This window comes from Anolis sagrei, chromosome 4 (genome assembly GCF_037176765.1).
Source record: "Anolis sagrei isolate rAnoSag1 chromosome 4, rAnoSag1.mat, whole genome shotgun sequence".
NCBI lineage: Eukaryota > Metazoa > Chordata > Lepidosauria > Squamata > Dactyloidae > Anolis > Anolis sagrei.
Genome location: NC_090024.1, coordinates 153,716,055 through 153,738,217, shown reverse-complemented (window position 1 = coordinate 153,738,217; position 22,163 = coordinate 153,716,055). Strand labels below are relative to the sequence as shown.

Sequence of the window (22,163 nt, the reverse complement as noted above, 5' to 3'; positions counted from 1 at the left end):
TATAAAATGGGAACAGTTGTTTTTAACTAATGATCCTGCAATCATGCCCTACTCTTTTTTCCTTTTTAGATATCTCAGTTTTGTGACAAAAGCAATCATAACCTTATGGCGCCAAACATGCAGAACAAAATGTGCAGCTACAAAAGCACATGGGAAGTGATTACAAGCTCCGCTGATTTTGCCAGTTCACGTCCATTAGGTGCTCCTCCTCCTGACCCTGTAATTCATTTGATGAAAATGCAGGAGAGAGCACTTTGTCTAGTACTTGATGCTTCTGCGGCTATGGGACGGGTAAGTTTGTCTCCCGTTATTTGAGGCTACTGTTTCTGTATCTGATTAGATTTGCAATTCTGGATATAGTGATGGATATGTATAAAAGAGTTGTTCTAGGCAATAGCAGGCGGTGGTTTCCATCTTAGTCGAGTAGTGAGTCCACCAGATTTAGCCAAAAATTTAAAGCTATTCAAGGTGCTAAGTTTCCCAAACATGTGCTAAATGTCATTTCCCAAATAATATTGTCACTATAGCTACCTCCTTTAAAGTAACGTTTAGATATGTCAGCTAACATCAACCACTGGTTCTAAGGATATCAACCCAGTCATGTTGCATGTGTGCATGTGCCTTCAAGTCACATGTTGCATTATGGTGACCCCATGAAGTTCATAGGGTTTCTTCTCTAAAGAATACTCAGAGGTGACTTTCTTATTTCTTTCCTCTAAAGGTGCCTCTGATACCAAATGGGTAAAATAAATGATCCAGCTCTTTGGTAATAAACAGCTAGAATATTTGCAAACCTCATTTATGAATAAAAGGCGAACTGCTTTATTGTCAGAAGATTTGTGGGGCAGGAGGAAAGAAGAGTCCCTAGGATGCGGTGGGAACATCTGCCCATGAGTATTAGGTGCCTCAGATCTCTCCCACTAGAATTCAGGGGCAACACAGGAGAAAAATATTTCATTGAAAGTGCCTTTTGATGTTTAAGAACCAGATCAAAGGTGCTTCCCTGAGTTACAAACATCCAACTTACACCTAACTCATAGTTAAGAATGGGATGAGACAACAGGAACTGAGAGAAATCTGCCCCTCAGAAAGGAAATTTACTCCTGAAAGAGTTATCATGGGGAAAAGGTTTCTCTATTAAAGTTTTATTACCAGTCCTTGTTTTCACAAGTTATCACAGGGACAGAAAGTGAGGTGAATTCTTTTGAACAGGGCACAGGTAGCAAAACAAGCACAACATGAGTGCTAACACTTCCCTGTGCTATCCAAAGTGCATAGGGAAGTGCTAAGACACAGGCAAGACACAGCTTATTCGTGTCTTGTCCATCAGTAGTTGGGATTGAACCTCGGAACTGACGGAAGGACAAGCAGCTATAAGGACATAAGGGCTAGCAGCCCGAACAACACTGCCACAAAATTTAATTACTAAAATACCAAAGTCAAAATATTATCTGAATTTAAGCTATTCAGCTAGACAGGATCATATATTTTGACAAATCATAGATTTGCATGAAGCCCAAAGGAGTGGATCAACGACAAATCAGATAAAGGTGTATGTGTGTGTGTGTGTGTGTGTGTGTGTGTGTGGAAATATGGAAATAGACTTAAAAATTGACCTGTTCCAACTTACATACAAATTCAACTTCTGATCAGACTTAACAGAACCTATCTTGTCCGTAACTTGGTGACTGCCTGTAGATCTAATATTAACGATTCAAAGCACTGATCTTTGAAGAATAGAGAGAAGAGGGCTTTGCAACATTAATAGATACTTTAATGGATGTCTTGTAAAAGTCCAAACTAAGGGAAAGTGTTGGAAAGTGGCCACGTATCTTTCTGTGTGTGTAAGGTGAAGTGTAGCAACCAATAAAGGCTAATGACTCCATTTCACTGATACAGGAGCCACTAGATACATTTTTAAATGTGACTGATAAGGACAATAGACTAGAGAGAATGTAATGAACAAAGCAATGAAGATACTATATTGGAAAAGCGTTCCACATTGGTTTTTGCCCCAAATTGCAGTATGGGTAAAATTATGTAGAATATACATACTGTTCATGGAAATTTTCTAAATTTAATTAATTTTGTCTTATGCACACATCCCCACCCCCCAATGCAGGACAGTCGCCTTGGTCGGATGAACCAAGCTGCAAAACTATTTCTTCTCCAGATTATTGAAAAAGGATCCTGGGTTGGAATTGTAACATTCAATACCAAAGCAAATATCAAGGCCAGGTTGCAACAGGTTGTCAATGACAATGTGCGCGAAAGTCTTACAAGCTCTCTTCCTAACACAGCCACTGGAGATAGTAACATATGTGAGGGAGTGACTTCAGGATTTCAGGTGAAGGTGGACTTTTTTTCAAAAGCATTGGGTACATCCCACCCTACTGCAATGGAATTTTTGCAATGTCCACATACATTTCACTTCTACCAAATAGGTGAACCCAGGGGAGAGCACTCAAGGGAATTTTAAAGCCTGGCAACTGCATCCTAATCTATGAAGGCTGACTGAAAGAAACATAGAATATCCCTGTGTGTTTCCAGCAGTAGTGATTCTCTCTCTTTTAGTATGTTGTTGAAAGGCAGTTGTGCACAACATGTTGCTTGGGGGCTGGATTGGATGCAGCCTGCAGAGGCTCTGAGCCTCAGCCTTAGGAGGGAGGTCACATGCAGCACAACAGCAGAGTAGCAATTTGCAAAACACATATTTCTGATGGCTTTAGGAACCTCTTTGGCAGAGAAGGCTGAAGATCTCTTCACCTGTCCTCCTCTTCCTTTTTGGGAACAGACAGTGAATACTCCCACCAAAAGCCCTCCCCCACTCTTTGCCAAGGGGGAGGCTGTTTTTGAGACTCCAAGTGGGGAGGAGAGAGAAGGCGTGCTTGGTGCATGGCAGCATGGTGTGCATATGTAGGCAAAGGAGAGCATGTGAGGTGAGAGGGAGGCTTGCGCCAGCGAGTCCCTTCAAGGCAGGGGAGTTCTGTGTGGGAAGTTTGGCCCAATTCTATCATTGGTGGAGTTCAGAATTCTCTTTGATTATAGGTGAACTATAATTCCTAGCATCTACAACTCCCAAATGTTAAGGTCTATTTTACCCAAACTCCACCAGTGTTCACATTTGGACATATTGAGTATTTGTGCCAAGTTTGGTCCAGATCTATCATTGTTTGAATTTACAGTGCTCTCTCGATGTAGGTGAACTTAAGGTCAGTGCCCACCAAATCCTTCCAGTATTTTCTGTTGGTCACAGGAGATCTGTGTGACAAGTTTGGTTCAATTCCATTGTTGGTGGAGCTCGGAATACTCTTTGATTGTAGGTTAACTATAAATCCCAGCAACTACAACTCCCAAAAGACAAAACCCCCAACCCACCAGTATTCAAATTTGGGTGTATTGGGTATTTGGGCCAAATTTGGTCCAATGAATGAAAATTCACCTTGCATTATGATTCATAACAATAGCAAAATTTCAGTTATGAAGTAGCAACAAAAATACTGTTCTAGTTGGGGGTGACCACAACATGAGGAACTGTATTATGGGGTTGCAGCATTAGAAAGGTTGAGAACACTAGTTTAGAGGGAGAAGGAGGTAGTAAAGAAGAAGGGACTCAGTTCTTCCTTCTATTGGTCTTCTTTTCACTTCACCTCTGTTTTGTTTTTGTTTTTTTTTAATCGTGTCAGGAGCGACTTGAGAAACTGCAAGTTGCTCTGTTATCTCCTTTTCATCTGGTGACAAAACTGCCAACTCAGCACCATGCGCTTGTGAGGGCTTGTGAGAAACTTGACTTTTCTGCTTTTCCTTTGTCATTTCTTACTCCCCCGGTAGGAAAAACATCAACTCTGTGTTGTTCATTTCCCTCACTTATGAGGGAGAGACGTAGCTTCACTATGAAGTTGTTGTGATGTTTTCATAGATTAGCTAAGTTTCTCCCCTCACAAATGAGGCAACCCAGAGGTAAAGAGAAAGGAAGAGCGGTGGAGGCAAGAGCTGAGCCACTTCTTCTTTTTCTCAGAAAAGGATTGCAACTCACCACTACGCTGAGGGATTAGCCTATTTAATTTCGGCCCCTTATTACTGCCACTTTGTGCAGGCTTGGTGAAGAGAATTTTGATGTCCACTCATATAGACTCTTGTCTTTCAGGAGACTTCAGGAATCTGCTATGGGAGTTGTAGCAGAAGAACAGCTAGGGAGAAAGAGCTGGGGAATTAGTTTTGTGAAGAGCTATTTAGAAGGCTGTCCTGATCCATACTGTGGAGAAATACTCCATGTTGTTAATTTAACAAAACTGGCATTCTATCATATTCAACTATCTCATCAAACATTACATCTGTTCAGGCATGTAGCCGGGGGGGGGGGGGGGGGGCTCGGGGGGCTTCAGCCCCCCCCGAAATTTTCATGGTGGTTCGCGAAAAGCCTTATTGGTGCATTATTTAAACTGTTCTGTTTATTCATATCATGATCTGATCACCATACTCAATATATCCCATATGCATGGGGGTATTGGGATAATGATACAAAAGGTTGCTAGGCTAGACCCTCTTTCACTCAGACTCAGCCCCCCCCCAAAACTCAGCCCCCCCGAAACCCCCCCTGAAAAAAAATTCAGCCCCCCCGAAACGAAATCCTGGCTACGGGCCTGCATCTGTTACAAGTAGCACATTCGTTCGTCTTTGTTTCATGCGTAAAACACATCATGCAATAAATTGTTGAAATGTTTTTCTAACAACTAGCTTCCTACATTTTTTCCATCACTGCTAAAAGTCTAAGTCTTCTTTTCCATCTAGATATTTACGGGAAAATATCCAAATTCAGAAGGCTGTGAAATTGTGCTTTTGACAAATGGTGAAGGTACAGACATAAGCCCTTGTCTTTCTCAGATTCAAAACAGTGGGGCTATAATTCATACCATTGCTTTTGGTTCAGCGGCTTCAAATGATCTAGAAATGCTGGCAGACATGACAGGTGAATGACCAAGCCAAGTATCAAAGGTTTTTTCTTCTGTGCTCTTTAATGCCAGCTGGGTAGGTTGCTACCCGGCCATTGTGTCAATGTACTTCACAATGTCTTTCTCACTTGATCCTCACATGGAACAATTCTTAGCAGTCATAATAACCAAATGGGATGCCCAGCTGCTGAAGGAGAGTACAGATGAGCATCAGATGCTGAGAACAAAAACGTAGTGGAACTCTTTCGATACAGATTGATACAAGTGATTCATTCCGGGCCCTTCCACACAACCATATAACCCAGAATATCAAGGCAGAAAATCCCACAATATCTGCTTTGAACTGGGTTATCTAAGTCCACACTCAGATAATGTGGGATTTCTTTCCTTGATATTTTGGGATATAGGGCTGTGTGGAACGGCCCTCAATATCACAATGTTAAGGACCAGACTGCCTGAAACCCATTTCTTTCAAAATGAGCCCGTCTGCCTTTTAAGATATTTTAAGTGAAGGCTTTGTTTTGATCTCATCAGCATTGTAGGCATATCTGTTGAGATCTCAGGGAAGCAAGAGGGATCAACGGACCACATTTCCCACCTTCTCTCAAGCGCCCCCTTTCTCGGCTGCTGTTTCCTTTCTTTTCCCTCACGCAGGAGGGGGGTGAGGCCAGAAGAGTCATTTTTGCACATGCACTGTATTGTCATTTAGCTTTTGGGGTTTTTAAAGTCCTTTCTATTTTTTGCGGGGTTTTATGAATGATGGTCACTTGTTGGTCTATTAGGAGTGTAGTGTCCAAATTTCGTCAATTTGTCCAGTGGTTTTTGAGTTATGTTAATCCCACAAACTAACATTACATTTTTATTTATGTAGATGCTGTATCTTTTATCATTTCAACAGCCTTTTTAAACTTTCTAAAATTAATGTTTTTCCATGCAATTATTCCCCTCCCACTCATCTTTGGTAGAATCTACTGTTTTAGCTCATCTTGAAAGCCACTTTGAATCTCAGACAGAGAGAAAGACAGGGTGCAAATTAAATAAAATGATTGAATAAATGACATTAGATTTCTTCACGTCAGTGCCCCCCCTCCTCCCGTATTGGGACTGTGGTTTTTTTTTTTTTTGTCGTGTCAGGAGTGACTCCTGTTGTGAGAGAATTGGCCGTCTGCAAGGACGTTTCCCAGGGGACGCCTGGATGATTTGATGTTTTTATCATCCTTGTGGGAGGCTTCTCTCATGTTCCCGCATGAGGAGCTGGAGCTGATAGAGGGAGCTCATCCGCCTCTCCCTGGATTCGAACCTGCGACCTGTCGGTCTCCAGTCCTGCCGGCACAGGGCTTTAACCCACTGCGCCACCGGGAGCTCTGTGGTGATCCTTGTTGTTGCTTTAAAATAATTTTACACCAATCTGTCTTCTTCATTGTTAAAGCAGTGTTGTTTATTACCTTAAGAACCTTTCTTGGCCATCTTATTGGGGGTTCTCCATCCTTGGAGATCTCTGCTGTAGAAATGGACTGATGCTGATCCGGGAGTTTAAATCTGGACTCCTGAGAAACAATATTTTTAAGTGTACTGGGAAGAGGAACCTTACCACCTTATATTTCTTATATTTGTTTTGAGTCTAGATCTTTAATTCAGAAATGCACCATTTTAAAACCCACATCCTTTTCTTCATATTTTACATCCTTGCTGCTGATATTTCCATGCTTTCCACTGACATGGGAGTCATGGTGACATGGATGGACCAAAATATGGGAAGAGTTTGTTCTGTGTGATTCTTCATAATATCGCCTGGTCTTTTCAGTTTCCCACAACACGAGATACAGTTGGGAAATGAAGTGATATTTTGTGTCTGTGTGTTGGGATAGAGAGAGAGATTGAAGAGGGGAGGGAGCTCAGGATGTACGCAATGCTTTTCTAAGAACAGATAGGTCTGGTTTTTATTCACAATCTAAACTAAACATGGAGGAAAATGAGGATTTGGAATAGATACAGGACGTGAGAACCATTGATGTGAACACTGGGCTGCTGGAGAATAGGGCAGTTATTCTTGTATAAGTTATTTTGATTTCACTACTACAAACATATTATCTTTTTATTGTCGAAGGCTTTCATGGCCAGAATCACTGGGTTGTTGTAGGTTTTTTCGGGCTATATAGCCTGAAAAAATATTATCTTTTATTCTAATTTGCAACCTTGTTTATTCTTCCAATCCCGTTTCAGGAGGCATGACATTTTATGCCACAGATAGTTTGAGCTCCAACGGCCTCATAGATGCTTTCAGTAAGATTTCATCTGGAAGTGGAGATATCACTCAACAATCTATTCAGGTCTGTATTTCAAAGATTTGTAAGGAAGTAGGGTTTGTTGGTAGCTGTAATGACAAATAGCATAAAGTTTGCAATTGCTAGATAGTGAGCAAATATTAAACCAGAGCTCCCCACTACAAGCCATAAGGGTATGTGGCTAACGTAACAACAACAACAACAACAACAACAACAATTTCATAGTCCAGTTTTTGCTACCATTGCTTTTTTCAGTTCTATTAACAGACATGCTATACGTTTTTAGCGCATACTGAAATGTGCTTTAGATCATTAAATGACCCCAGTAATGCATCATTTTGGAGATTTCACCTGTTTTAATTTTTGCATATTACTGTTATCATGTGTAGTTCTTGCAGTAGATTAATGTATAATTAGCATATGCCTTTGAAACATTCTGGTAAGCTCTTTGTTTAGCATTTTGTATATTTGCTTAAATATTTCTATCTTTCACTTAGAAAATTCAAAGACCTTATAGATGGGAATTATGTATAAGCACAAAAAGTATAGAAATACAGAAAAAATATTGCTTAAGTTAGCTTAGAAGTAATGGGATTGGAATTCATTTGCAACAGCTCTTAGGCGTTAGGTGTGCTTGCTCAACAGTTTAGCTATATTTAGCTGTAAGACAGTGGCAGCTGATGACTTCTATGTCATTTGGAGCAATGAACCCATTCCAGCTTTTAAGGAGTTATCCAGGATGCCGAATCTAGTGTGAAAGGTCACTTCCACACTAGACCCTGGGGGGAGGGGGGAGGTGTCTACATGTCAAAATAACCCCTTAAAGCTTTTAAAAACTTGCCGGGTGCCATAAGTCCTTGTTCCAAATGAATTCGGTTTTACTGGAGGCATCATTAGGACGCCTGCAATAAAACCGAGACAGGTCTCAGTTTAAAGGACTATCTGGATAGGCCCTAAGGCAGTGGTTCTCAACCTGTGGGTTCCCAGATGTTTTGGCCTTCAACTCCCAGAAATCCTAACAGCTGGTAAACTGGCTGGGATTTCTGGGAATTGTATGCCAAAACACCTGGGGACCCACAAGTTGAGAACCACTGCCCTAAGACTTAGCATCTTGGGGAACGCCAATAAAGTCTGGAATAAAGCCTGAAATGAATCACAACTTTTATATTGAAAACATGCAATAAGGAGGCGGGAGCAGACTTGTTTTCTATTGCCCTGGAGAGTAGAACCTGGAGCAATGGTTCAAAATACAGGGGAAAATGATTCCACCTGGACATTAGGAAGAACTTCAGAGTGTGGTGGAGGCTCCTTGTTTGGTGGCTTTTAAATAGAGGCTGGATGACTCTCTGTTGCAGGTGCTTTAATTATGCTTTTCCTTCATGGCAGGGAGTTGGACTGGATGGCCCTTGGGGTCTCTTCCAGCTCTATGATTCTATGTGATTTCAGTGCTGACAAAATGAAATCTGTGACAAATCTCCTCATGGCTGCCATACCAACATTTATATCTGGTGGAATGTTGTGGGATATCTGTTTCAACTAGCCTTCTGCCTGTAGATCAGAATCCAGCACAACTGGACAATCCCTTCTCTTTGCTTCAGGTCCACAAACCACAAAAACTTGCTCCACAGTACTGGGAAAACCACTCAAAACATGCCTTTGTCACTGGGCAAAGATGTAAAAAAGAGGGGAGGGAAAGCCAACTGTTGCATGCCGCGGGCTGGATTTCAACCTATTTGTGCAAATAGAGTCCACTGAGCCAATGTCCTGATCACACACACCCACACACAAAGATACACACATATGTGTGGGATGTCTGTGTGCTCACTTTTCCACTATATTAAAACACTCCTTCTCTCTTTCCCCCTACCCCCCCCCCCAACAGCTTGAAAGTAAGGCAGAAGACATCACTTCCATGAGATTGCTAGATGGTATTTTTACTATTGATAAAACTGTGGGAAGTGACACTTTCTTTCTGATTACATGGAGTTCAAGCACAAGTCCACCCGAAATTTCCCTGAAAGATCCCGGAGGAAGAAAGTATGAAAATAATGACTTTATAATTGAAAATTCCAACATCCGAACAGCTAGGCTGAAGATTCCTGGAACTGCAAAGGTAAAAAATGGGTTTTATTTCCATTTTATTTTAGATACATTGAATGAACATTTATACATATGTATATTTAACTTAATATTCAGTCATTAAAAATGACTATATATAAGGGTTATTAAATTAAATATACATTATGTCTTGTAAAGCTGCTGGAATTACAGCTTTGCTAGCTGCAGATAAAACGCCATGACAGATTGTATAAATGGAAAATAACTATTTCCAGAAGTTCTACATGCAAGATTTCATATTTCAACACTTTGATTTACAGACAGGAGAATGGGCATATTCAATTAAAAATAATGACACAGCACCTCAAGCCATTTCAATAACGGTCACCACCCGAGCTGCATCTGCCACTGTTCCTCCAGTGACTGTGAAGTCCTACATGAGTAACACTAACAACACTTTTCCTAATCCAACGATCATTTATGCAGAAGTCACCCAAGGATTTTTGCCAATTATAGGAGCCATTGTTATGGCCACGGTTGAATCCACAACTGGTTACCTTGTAGAGTTAGAGCTATTGGATGATGGTGCAGGTAAGTTTATTTTCAAGTGCTTGTATTATTATTATTATTATTATTATTATTATTATTATTATTATTATTAAAACGTCCTGGCACAAGCTTGTAGTCCTCACTTAGATAGGCAGATAAGTTTGTTGACAAGGAAAAGTCCTTCTCCCATTGGCCTCTCCATCTGCCTTTCCTCCTTTCTCTCCTCCCCATCTTTCTTATTAGACTGATACTTTTCAGGGACACACCTCTTTTTCTGAGCACATGGCAAGCCCGAGTCATCCATTTGTTCTTATTTTGTTCTTCTCCTGTGAACATGAAGAGACAAAATGTCTGCTGTGAGTTTGATAGTTAGACAGCAAGGTCCTGTTAATTTTCCTAACTGGATATGTAATCCTTTGAATAACGTCTTTTATAACCTTTAAGCTTGACTCTGCTCCTGAATTGCTTAAACTCAATCTCTCAACTGCTGGCTATAGACATTTCTGATCTGCTGAATTGCTGCTACTGCTCTTGTTTCTGCTTTACTATTTTTGAATGTTTTTCTTTTCTTTTCTGAAATTACTCCTAACAATTATTTACTCTTTATTTCCCTGAAAACAGGAGGATACCATTATGTGAACATATCATACATCTGTTATGATGTTTAAAAACTGGCCATCAGTAAGATATTTATTGTAGACTAGTTTAGGTACCCAGCGATGCCTGGGTTAGGTTCTTTGAAATGATAAATATTAGAAATTGTCGTCTGGTTTTTGGATTTTATGAGTGGTCCCATTAGAAATACATGTGGCTCTCTGGATGTAGGATACACACCAGTGATTTGCGTGTGGACTGCTGCTTCCATTATCCAGGGTCAATCCCCCCACCCCACCCCCCAAAAAACCCCCACCAATATTTTAAAATGGTTATGATGAGTATGGGTGCCAGGTTTGGCCCAGATCCAGGCTCATGGGGTTCATATGCTGGGCAGGTGTGCCAAGTTTGGTCCAGATCCATTGTTGGTGGGAGCCACAAGGCTTTCTGCATGTGGGGTGAATTATAACTCCCAAACTCCTGTAGTATTTTTTGTTGGTCATGGGAGGTCTGTGTGCCAAGATCCACTGTTGGCAGGAGTCATGGGGTTCTCTGGAAGTTTCAGCCACCCTGAAAAATACATACATAGATACAGAGATATTTTGACTATAAAATATACATAGATAATTATTAATTCTCAATGTTTTATGTATTAAGGTGCTGATATTATAAAGAATGATGGGATCTATTCAAGGTATTTCATAGCTTACAGTGACAATGGCAGATACAGCATCAAAGTGAGTGTTCAAGGGCAAGGCAAGACTCCTAGAAGGAACCGTAGGCCAGCTATGTATATATCGGGTTATGTAGATGCTACTGGTAAGTAACCAAATTCTAGGAAAACTGTAGAGCATGATGTTGGTGGCGATAGAAATTCTGAGGATGTGAAATCCTTATGGAAATACAGGGGCTTTTTACCGTTCTTTTTCCAATTTCCTTGGTTAATTTTGTATAGATTTGATTTTGCAACAAGGGTGAGCATACAGTTACACAGTCATTCACTCAGTCTGTTGTAATCCTATTAGTTGTGCTTCCTAACATAGCGTGCCAAAATGAATGCGTTGGAGGGGTTTCAGTTAAACATTTTCCTAATTCTTACATGTGTTTAAAACAATATTTTGGCAGCCTTCTTTGCCTTCCTAAAGAGCTGTAGAATCATAGAATCATAGCTGGGCCACAATGGCCATCCAATCCCAGCCATGTAGGAACACACAGTGAAAGCACTCTCGATGGATAGTCACCCAGCTTCTGTTTCATTTTTAATACCATTAACATTTAATTCTATTTTAATGTTTGTATATTTCATGTTTTGTATTGTACTATATTTATATTATATTGATTTTTCTGTAAGCTACAGTAATGCCCCTTCCACACAGCTAAACAAAATCCCACATTATCTGCTTTGAACTGGAGTATATGGAAGTGTGAACTCAGATAACCCACTTCAAAGTAGATGTTGTGGGATTTTCTGCCTTGATATTCTGGGTTTTATGGCTATATGGAAGGGTCCTAACTCTCTTTTTAGAGAGAGAAAGCAGGGTATTGATAAACATAATCATAATCATAAATGCAGTCACTAAGTAGATGCAGATCTATGAGTGAGGGCCCTTCCACACAACCCTTTATCCCAGGAGCATCCATGTTTTAAAAAACACGGATGTTCCTGAGCCTCTATCCACACACATGCTTTCTGGGGTAGGTGTACAGATATTCTCCCTGAACTTTCTGAGAGAACACTTGGACACTAACACACTCTCCAAAAGCAGTGTAAAAAACAGCCTCTATTAGAGGGCTGTTGGAGCTCTCCTGGTGCATACAAAGCGATTTCCCTCCCCTCCCCCTTTCTCCTGGTGCATCATTTGTACGTGCCAGGAGCGCTCCAATAGCCCTCTAATAGAGGCTGGGTAAGTTTTTTTGTTTTTTAGACTGCTTTTGCGGACTTTTTGGGGAGGGGGTTGGTATTTTCACAGAAAACTGTGGGACTACTGTCTGGACTGCAGTCCAGACACTGGAAGTAGTGGGTTTATCCCGTGCCTTCCAAGAAGGCACGGAATAAACCCACTATCAAACCACTATCCTGGTTTGTGGCAAATTAATTCGGGTTTATCCAGGATGTCATCTGGACAGCTCCCTTTTTATTGTGGTAACTCCCGCATTAAAGGGGCTGTCTAGATGGGCCCTGAAGTCTCTAGCTACATCTGAAATAAATGCAGTTGTTAGTTCCAGCTTAGTTAGATCCATCGAATGTATGGGAATTTGGTAAGTGGACACATAAGTAACATTGGTTCCATGGGTGCACTGTAACTGAATTGATAATTGGATTTACAAACTGTTTATAAACGTTTTATGTTACACGTTATGTTGATTGGGTGGGAAACAGTTACTTTCCCTTTTTGCTAATGTAGCTGCAGTATCCATACCCATGTAGCAGCGGCATGGGATAAAGATGGAAAGAATATTTTAAAATCGTCAAGTAATAGACAAAACTGGGTTTCCCATATGTGGGGTAATGCTATTGAGGAGTTTCCTGGATAGATGAAAACCTTGGCCATTTATGATTTAATCTGTTTAAGATGCATGTGATTCCTTTAAAAAGAATATTGCATTTTCTGCATAGAAAGCAAGTGTCCTACACACAAAAAAATGTTTTTTCTACTTAAAAATAATACAAGCACAGAACATGCCTTTATTTCTGCAACAGCCTAATTATTGGTTTCTTTCATAATAAATCCCAAATGATAAAAAGCACATTTTCAAGGTTATTTTTGAAGCAGGGAGAAAAATGGTAAAATTACCACAATCAAATTTATTACAATTTAAAATTCCAGTATGGAGAATGCCAATGTGAGGATGCAACTCAGGGCGGTTCCAGACAGCACCAAATTGCAGGTTTTCGTAAGGGATAAAAAAATCCCACCGAACCTGAGAAGAGGTCCACATACAGACCTGCTAGTCCTAGGATTTCTGCCTCCATCGTCCACACTTGCTGCTTTGTCCTGGGATTTTGCAACCTCTAAGATTTCCGTTGCAGGACATCCGTCGGAAATTTCAGCAGTTTATTTAAAAAAAATTAAGATTTGAATATGCGACTCATTGTATACGTTCAGTTCCTGGGTTATATAGCCTAGGTGGCCATCTGTGTAGACAAGTGGGGCCATGCACTTGTGCCTGGGAACTATGGGGTGCTGTTCCTGGTTATACATGTCTGTTCATGATAGATGTTACAACGTTGACTACAGGGTGACAACCTTGTCCTGACAAGACAAAGTTGCTATCCGCATGTTTAATTGAGTTTCTGGTACACAAACAAAGTTTCTGGAGTAGGACCACTACTATTGAAGGCAGTACTACACAATCAAACTGAAACACATACTTTCAAGCCAGGAATAGAACTTAGTCATTATCACCATTTTTAGAGCCTGCCTGGCCATCTGTGCAGACAGGTTTTATGGTGTACTTGTGGCATGGAGCAACACGGTGATGTTCTTGGGTTATACATGTCTGTTCCTCATTGATTTTATCATAAAAACATGGGGAAAGTTGATTACAAGGCAAAACCTTTGTTTGTGAGCCACAAACGTCATTAAATATGTGGAGTTTCTCTTGCAAGGAGAAAGTTTTTATCATCCAGTCAACGTTTGCCACGTTTTTAGAATACAACCAATCAGGAAGCGACATGTATAACCCAGAAACAAACCCAATATAAAAAATCCCGTATTTTCTGAGTGTAGGGACATACATTTTCTGGCCAGAACTGGGATATTCCCACACCCGAAAATCTTGCAATTTTTGGGCTTTGTAGCAATTGCTGTCAAGGTGATGCATGCCATTTGCCAGCAAATATGGAAAACACAAGAATGGCCATCAGACTGGAAAAAATCAACTTATATCCCCATACCAAAAAAGGGAAATGCAAAAGACTGCTCCAACTTCCGTACAGTGGCCCTTATTTCTCATGCCAGTAAGGTAATGCTCAAGATCCTGCAAGGAAGACTCCAGCAATACATGGAGCGAGAGTTGCCAGATGTTCAAGCTGGGTTTAGAAAAGGCAGAGGAACGAGAGACCAGATTGCCAATATCCGCTGGATAATGGAGAAAGGCAGGGAGTTTCAGAAAAACATCTACTTCTGCTTCATTGACTATTCTAAAGCCTTTGACTGTGTGGATCATAATAAATTGTGGCAAGTTCTTGGTGGGATGGGCATCCCAAGCCACCTTGTCTCTCTCCTGAGGAATCTGTACAAGGACCAAGTAGCAACAGTCAGAACTGACCACGGAACAACAGACTGGTTCAAGATTGGGAAAGGCGTACGGCAAGGCTGCATACTCTCACCCAACCTTTTTAACTTGTATGCAGAACACATCATGCGATGTGCGGGGCTGGATGAATGCAAAGCTGGGGTGAAAATTGCTGGAAGAAACATTAACAACCTCAGATATGCAGATGACACCACTCTGATGGCCGAAAGCGAGGAGGAGCTGAGGAGCCTTCTAATCAAGGTGAAAGAAGAAAGCGCAAAAGCCGGGTTGCAGCTAAACGTCAAAAAAACCAAGATTATGGCAACAAGAATGATTGACAACTGGAAAATAGAGGGAGAAACCGTGGAGGCCGTGACAGACTTTGTATTTCTAGGTGCAAAGATTACTGCAGATGCAGACTGTAGCCAGGAAATCAGAAGACGCTTACTTCTTGGGAGGAGAGCAATGTCCAGTCTCGATAAAATAGTGAAGAGTAGAGACATCAGACTGGCAACAAAGATCCGCCTAGTCAAAGCCATGGTATTCCCTGTAGTCACCTACGGATGTGAGAGCTGGACCTTAGGGAAGGCTGAGCGAAGGAAGATCGATGCTTTTGAGCTGTGGTGCTGGAGGAAAGTTCTGAGAGTGCCTTGGACTGCAAGAAGATCCAACCAGTCCATCCTCCAGGAAATAAAGCCCGACTGCTCACTGGAGGGAAAGATACTAGAGCCAAAGTTGAAGTACTTTGGCCACATCATGAGGAGACAGGAAAGCCTAGAGAAGACAATTATGCTGGGGAAAGTGGAAGGCAAAAGGAAGAGGGGCCGACCAAGGGCAAGATGGATGGATGGCATCCTTGAAGTGACTGGACTGACCTTGAGGGAGCTGGGGGTGGTAACGGCCGACAGGGAGCTCTGGCGTAGGCTGGTCCATGAGGTCACGAAGAGTCGGAGACGACTGAACGAATGAACAACAACAACAACAAGCAATTGCTCCCACATTTTCAGGGGACATTGTTTGGCCACCCTCCAGTTTGAAGCAGGAACTCCTGGGATGAAGGTACAGTCTGGGCAGGCCCTCAGTGTGGTTCCATTAATAAATGAAAAGGGGAATCTGGTTGATCTTGTCAAGAAGGTGCTGCAGTACAGAGTAGTGACTTTAATGTAGTTACTGATTATGAAAAAGAAATATTTGGAATTTATGAATCACCAGTGTTTGTTACTTGAACTTTTTTCTGCAGCTGAGTATGTGGACTTTAGACTTACAATCTGAAATGTAACTTGCAAGTGATAAGCAGTAAGAGGTTAGGAAAGCCAATACATGAAATGTTAATAAAGAAAAAGTAATAGCACAAATAGATTTTTAAAAATCCAACGAAAAAATAATGTGTTTTTAATAACGATTAAAAACACATAAGGAATTATTCATATTCATGCGAAGATGATGGGATATTGTTGTAAAAAGAGAAGCAAGCTTGATACAAATCTGTATAAAAGAACAAGTAGCTTAAGTCTAACAGTGAGTCTTTGATCATCTCTGAACTCCAGCACTTGAAGAGAGTAAGTGTGGCATTTTTTAGATCTGAGGAATAGCTTTTGACTGGACTCCTTGTATTGTAAATAAACATAAAACATGAGACATATAACAATTATTATAAATATCAAATACTGTATATCTCTGTGCAAAACAACCTAACAAACAACCTATGGCACAATGACTATATATCCAGGAGTTTGGAGATCTGGCTCTAGGTCCTGGGCAGGATGTGTACAGGCAGTCCTTGGATTACAGACAAGTTAGGTTCTATAGGTTCATTCTTAAATTGAATTTTTATGTAAGTTGGAAGAAGCCTGATGCACAGGGGGATGATGGAGCCCAAGAAACTTCATCATCCCCCAAAGTATAATGCTCAGTGGCAAAAAGTGCCAAAAGAGGTGCATTACAGTTGCTGCATGTGTAGAATTCTTTCTTTAAAAATAAAAGTGTTAGAACACCAAAGCTTCCAGCAATTGAGAAGAAAAGTAGAGAAATAGATAGCCCTTCTCTCAGGGAGCCTCACCTATTTATTTAGGGCCCTTTACACATGCCCTTAAAATGTGGAAGAAAGTGGGATGGCTAAAGGATGTTTCAGTAAAACGTATGCTGATTCGGATTAACATCTGAAAAACATGTGTTAAAAATGTGTGTTTAAAACCTGATTCGGACGACAAATGTGCATATCCGCATGACTGTATATCCCTGCAGTCAAGGAAAGCTCACAAGTTCATTCGTATACCCAGGTGTGGAGTACTCCAGCGCATGTGCATATTTTAACATCCTGAAACAGGTGATCTGGGCTGTAAATAATTGGAGCCATGGACACACAGGTGGCTAAATGGAAGTACAAATGAAAAACAATTACAACGAGAACTCCCTGCAAGGATTTCTTTGTTCTGATCTTTATGAAATTAATCAGAGTTTGAAATTACATTGGATGAAGAGAAATAATAAGAAATTTGCTTGTGTGTACATTGCGATATCTGCATGAGCACATATGAGGTCCAGAGCATCTTGGAGAATCAATTTTTTTTTTTAAAAAAAAACTTCCACTGGATATCCCCATCCACATTTCAGATTTCTAAAATCTGCTACAAACAAAGGTGTCAAGACAGCGGAGGACCATTTACTGGGACCGACAGGTCTGTGTTTGGACTTGCTGTCAGGTTCTGTGATTTTTTGTTCCACTTATTTGTCCTGCATTTTGATGCTGTCTGGAAGTGCCTTCAGCCTCAGCTTCCTTGAGGTACATCATATTGTAAGATGAATTTAACTGCCCTGGTTCAATGTTACAGAATCCCAGGATTGCATAGCATTGAGCCCAGACATTTAAATCGGAAAGGAAATGGGGGAAAGATGCAGACATGAAGGAAAGGGAAAAGAGGCGAGAGATACAGACACGAAGGGAAGGGAAAAGTGGGGAGAGATACAGACATGAAGGAAATGGTGAAATGGGAGAGATACAGACACAAAGGAAAAAGGTAGGGAGAGAAACAGACATGAAGAAAAGGAAAGAAGAGGAGAGATGCAGACACAAAGGAAAGGAAAAGGAGGGAAAGTTACAGACAAGCTTTCACTCAGCACGGAGATTTTGTGGCAGTGAGGAAGAGACAGGCCCATTGGTATACAAGGTCAGGTATACCTAAGTCAGATGTTCATCACCTGGGGAACTGCTTGTAATTGCCTCTGCACAAAACCCGTTTAAGCCAAATGTTATCTCTATTAAAAATGGTTTGCAGTGACTTAGGTTTAAAATGGAAAATAAAGGAGAAACATTTATCAGAATGGGGTAAATGAGAAGTTCATTTTAAAATATTTTTTCACAAACTAAAATGAAAACAAATAAAACATTTTTAGTATTGCTGCATGAAAACTTAATACTTCTGACTAATCATCATACTATATTTCATGACACATTTATCACTGTTTTTGAGTGTCTCTGTTAGCAAATTTTTTGTTATTTCATCAAAATGGGGGGGGGGGTTTGCAAGGTTTGAGCAAGGGTTCCTAAATTTTTGGGGAGTTCTTGGTGCACAGTTACCTGAGAACATTTTTAACATGAGCAATATAGCTAAATGAATGTTTCAGCTACAGCCACTAGAAGAGTGCAAAAGATATGCAGGATTACACATACTTTTGGAAATAAGCTTGACATGTTACAGTCATGGACTTATTTAAGAGGTTCAGTGGTTCTGCATGTGTTTTTAAATTGATTTCCAGTCATCTTCTACTTCCATAGAAACTTCTCATCATGTGGAGATTCACAGCTTCAAATATTTGACAAAAATGAAAGGAGCAGTAGCATTTCTTCTGACATTTTAAGTATGTGGGAAATAAATGTATAATAACATATTCAATAATAAGATATAAGACTAGTTCATCATTATCATTAGTAATGCTTTTGAAGAATCAACATTTTGATGGGGAGGCAAAATATAACAAAAGTTGGCATTTACAGAACTGGCATTATCCAAAAAAATTCATGAAAGGAAATAATCAAGCACAAAAATGAGGGTTTTTCCATTTTTTCACACAGGTGCAGTGGTTCTGAATCCACCAAGACCTGTAATTAATGATACGACACCCACTCCCGGCCTAGGAAATTTTGCCAGAGTAGTATCAGGTGGTAGTTTTATTTTAACAGGTGCTCCTCCTGGAGGAGGAGGTGTTCCTCCTGGAGGAGGAGTTGTTCCTCCTGGAGGAGGAGGTGTTACTCCTGGAAGAGGAGGAGGTGGTGGAGGAGGTGGTGGTGGAGGAGGTGGTGGAGGAGGAGGTGGTGGAGGAGGTGGCGGAGGAGGAGGAGGTGGCGGAGGAGGAGGTGGCGGAGGAACATACATAGATGTCTTTCCACCAAATAAAATCACCGACCTTGAAGTAATATACAATGAGGATGAGGAATTCGTCTTGACTTGGACAGCCCCTGGGGATGATTATGATTTTGGACAAGGTATGTACAATTCTGATTTGAACGGTTGAACTTATGAGCCCATCAGTTCAACAGATTGACTTTTCTGCAGTATAAAGAGGAAATACTGTTTTTAGTTCTATTAACATTAATTATCCAATTTCCTTAACATTAAGAGTAGAATTTATTTATTTATTTATTTACTGCATTTGTTGACCGCCGTTCTCAGCCCTAGGGCGACTCACGGCGGTGTACAACATATAAAAACAGTTTACAATAGGCAATATCACAACAAAATCAACATAACTATCAATAATACAATTACACTAAATCATCCGCGCCGTCTCATCGTAGAATCATATACCAAACTCGTTATCCATATTCCGTTCCGATCATCATTGCCAATTGTTGTAGCACTTAGTCAAACGCCTTCTCAAATAACCATGTCTTTAGGCTCTTGCGGAATGCCATAAGGGAGGGCGCCTGTCTGATATCTACAGGGAGGGCGTTCCACAGCCGGGGGGCCACCACCGAGAAGGCCCTATCTCTCGTCCCCGCCAGACGTGCCTGTGAGGCAGGCGGGATCGAGAGAAGGGCCTCCCCAGACGATCTCAAGGTCCTCGTGGGCTCATAGGCCGAGATGCGGTCAGAGAGGTATTTTGGGCCGGAACAGTTTAGGGCTTTGTAGGCCAGCACCAGCACCTTGAATTGGGCCCGGTAGCAGATCGGCAGCCAGTGGAGCTGGAACAACAAGGGCGTTGTGTGCTCCCTGCGTCCCGCTCCTGTTAGTAACATGGCTGCCGCGCGCTGGACTAGCTGAAGCTTCCGGGCCGTTTTCAAGGGCAGCCCCACGTAGAGAGCGTTGCAGTAGTCAAGGCGGGATGTGACCAGAGCGTGTACTACCGTGGCCAAGTCAGACTTCCCGAGGTACGGGCGCAGCTGGCGCACGAGCCTGAGCTGTGCAAATGCTCCCCTGGTCACCGCTGAAACCTGGGGATCCAGGCTCAACGATGAATCCAGGATCACACCCAAGCTGCGAACCTGTGCTTTCAAGGGGAGTGCGACCCCGTCCAGCACAGGCTGTGACCCTATACCCTGTTCGGCCTTGCGACTGACCAGGAGTACCTCTGTCTTGTCTGGATTTAATTTCAATTTGTTCGCCCTCATCCAGACCATTACAGCGGCCAGGCACCAGTTCAGGACCTCGACAGCCTCCTTAGTAGCAGGTGGGAAGGAGTGACAGAGTTGGACATCATCTGCGTACAGATGACACCGCACCCCGAAACTCCGGATGATCTCACCCAGCGGCTTCATGTAGATATTAAACAGCATGGGGGACAGTATAGAGCCCTGTGGAACCCCACAAGTCAAATGCTGTGGTGTTGAACAGGTGTCCCCCAATAACACCTTCTGTGTGCGGCCCTCCAGAAATGACCGGAGCCACTGCAAAACAGTGCCTCCGAGGCCCATTTCCGCAAGGTGCCCCAGAAGGATACCGTGGTCGACGGTATCGAAGGCCGCTGAGAGGTCCAGGAGCACCAACAGGGACACACTCCCCCTGTCTAGCTCCCGGCACAGATCATCCACTAAGGCGACCAAGACCGTCTCAGTTCCATGTCCCGGTCTGAAACCAGACTGTGCCGAATCCAGATAATCCGTGTCTCTCAAGAATACCTGGAGTTGTGAGGCCACCACGCTTTCCATGACTTTGCCCAAAAAGGGGAGATTGGAAACAGGCCGAAAGTTGTCAAATTTAGTGGGATCCAATGATGGTTTCTTCAACAGCGGTTTTATAATAGCTTGTTTTAAGCTCGCTGGAATTTCGCCTTCCCGAAGGGAAGCGTTAACCACCACCGTTACCCATTCAGCCAATCCCCCTCTGGCCTCCTTCAGAAGCCAGGATGGGCAGGGGTCTAGGATGGATGTGGTGGGACTCATTCCTCCAAGTATCTTGTCCACATCCTCGGGTTTCACAAATTGAAAGGAATCCATCAAAATAGGACAAGCAGGTGCTTGTGTCACATCCTCAGAGACTGCATTTAACATGGTGTCCAGGCCGGAACGGATCAAAGCGACTTTGTCTGCAAAGAACCGAGCAAATGCTTCGCAGCACGTGGCCGAATTGTCAGGGCTCCCGTCTGAGGGGGCAGGAGTTAAAAGACCTCTGACAATCCGAAACAACTCCGCCGGACAGTTCCTTGCAGACGCAATAGTAGCCGCAAAGAAAGTTTTCTTTGCGGCTTTTATTGCCGCGGCATATGCCCTTAGAAAGGACACAAACCGTGTTCGGTTTGACTCGCTCGGATCCAAACGCCACACGCTCTCTAGTTCCCTCTTCCTTTGCTTCATCACTGCCAGCTCCTCAGTGAACCAAGGAGCTGGTTTAGCTCGGCTACTTGAGAGGGGACGTTCCGGAGCGATCATGTCAATTGCCCTGGCCATCTCCCCATTCCAGAGAGCGACCAAGGCCTCGACATGGTCACCTACCGAGGTGGCGGGAAAATCCCCAAGAGCCGTCAGGAATCCATTCGGATCCATAAGCCTCCTGGGGCGGACCAACTTAATGGGTCCTCCACCTTTGCAGAGGTTGGGGGGCGCAGTGAGTCTAAATCTGATCAGGAAGTGGTCAGTCCATGGCAACGGAGAGATGGACAACTCCTCCACACCGCCACCCTGCTCCCATCCCTGGCAGAAAACCAAGTCCAATGTATGTCCAGCACAGTGGGTGGGGCCAGATATTTATTATGTTGCTGTAGTTTTAACTGAAATTTTTAAGTTTTAGCTGTAATGTACAGGTAGTCCCCAAATTATCAACAAGATAGGTTCTGTGGGTTTGTTCTTAAGTTGAATTTGTATATAAGTCGGAACAGTTACATTTTTAAGTGTAACTCCAGACAAATACATACACACACACACACACACACAAAGGCTTTTGGATAGCATAGGGAAGGGTTAACACCCATGTGGTGTTTGTTTTGCTGTCTGTGCCCCTCTTGAGAAGATTTCACCCCACTTTCTGTCCCTGTGGGAATTGGATTTTGAAAA

At 42.1% G+C, this 22,163-nt stretch overlaps 1 protein-coding gene across 1 annotated transcript in view; it reads left to right on the top strand.

The window, feature by feature from the left end:
- Positions 1-22,163, top strand: part of LOC137096857 (calcium-activated chloride channel regulator 1-like) — a 36,596-nt gene that overhangs the window by 12,024 nt on the left and 2,409 nt on the right. Inside the window, exons 6-13 of the mRNA XM_067467094.1 lie at positions 70-291; positions 2,123-2,347; positions 4,792-4,969; positions 7,176-7,282; positions 9,120-9,350; positions 9,616-9,886; positions 11,096-11,257; positions 18,750-18,839. Of these exons, the coding sequence (XP_067323195.1) occupies positions 70-291; positions 2,123-2,347; positions 4,792-4,969; positions 7,176-7,282; positions 9,120-9,350; positions 9,616-9,886; positions 11,096-11,257; positions 18,750-18,839 (1,486 nt within the window). The remainder of the gene's footprint in view (positions 1-69; positions 292-2,122; positions 2,348-4,791; positions 4,970-7,175; positions 7,283-9,119; positions 9,351-9,615; positions 9,887-11,095; positions 11,258-18,749; positions 18,840-22,163) is intronic.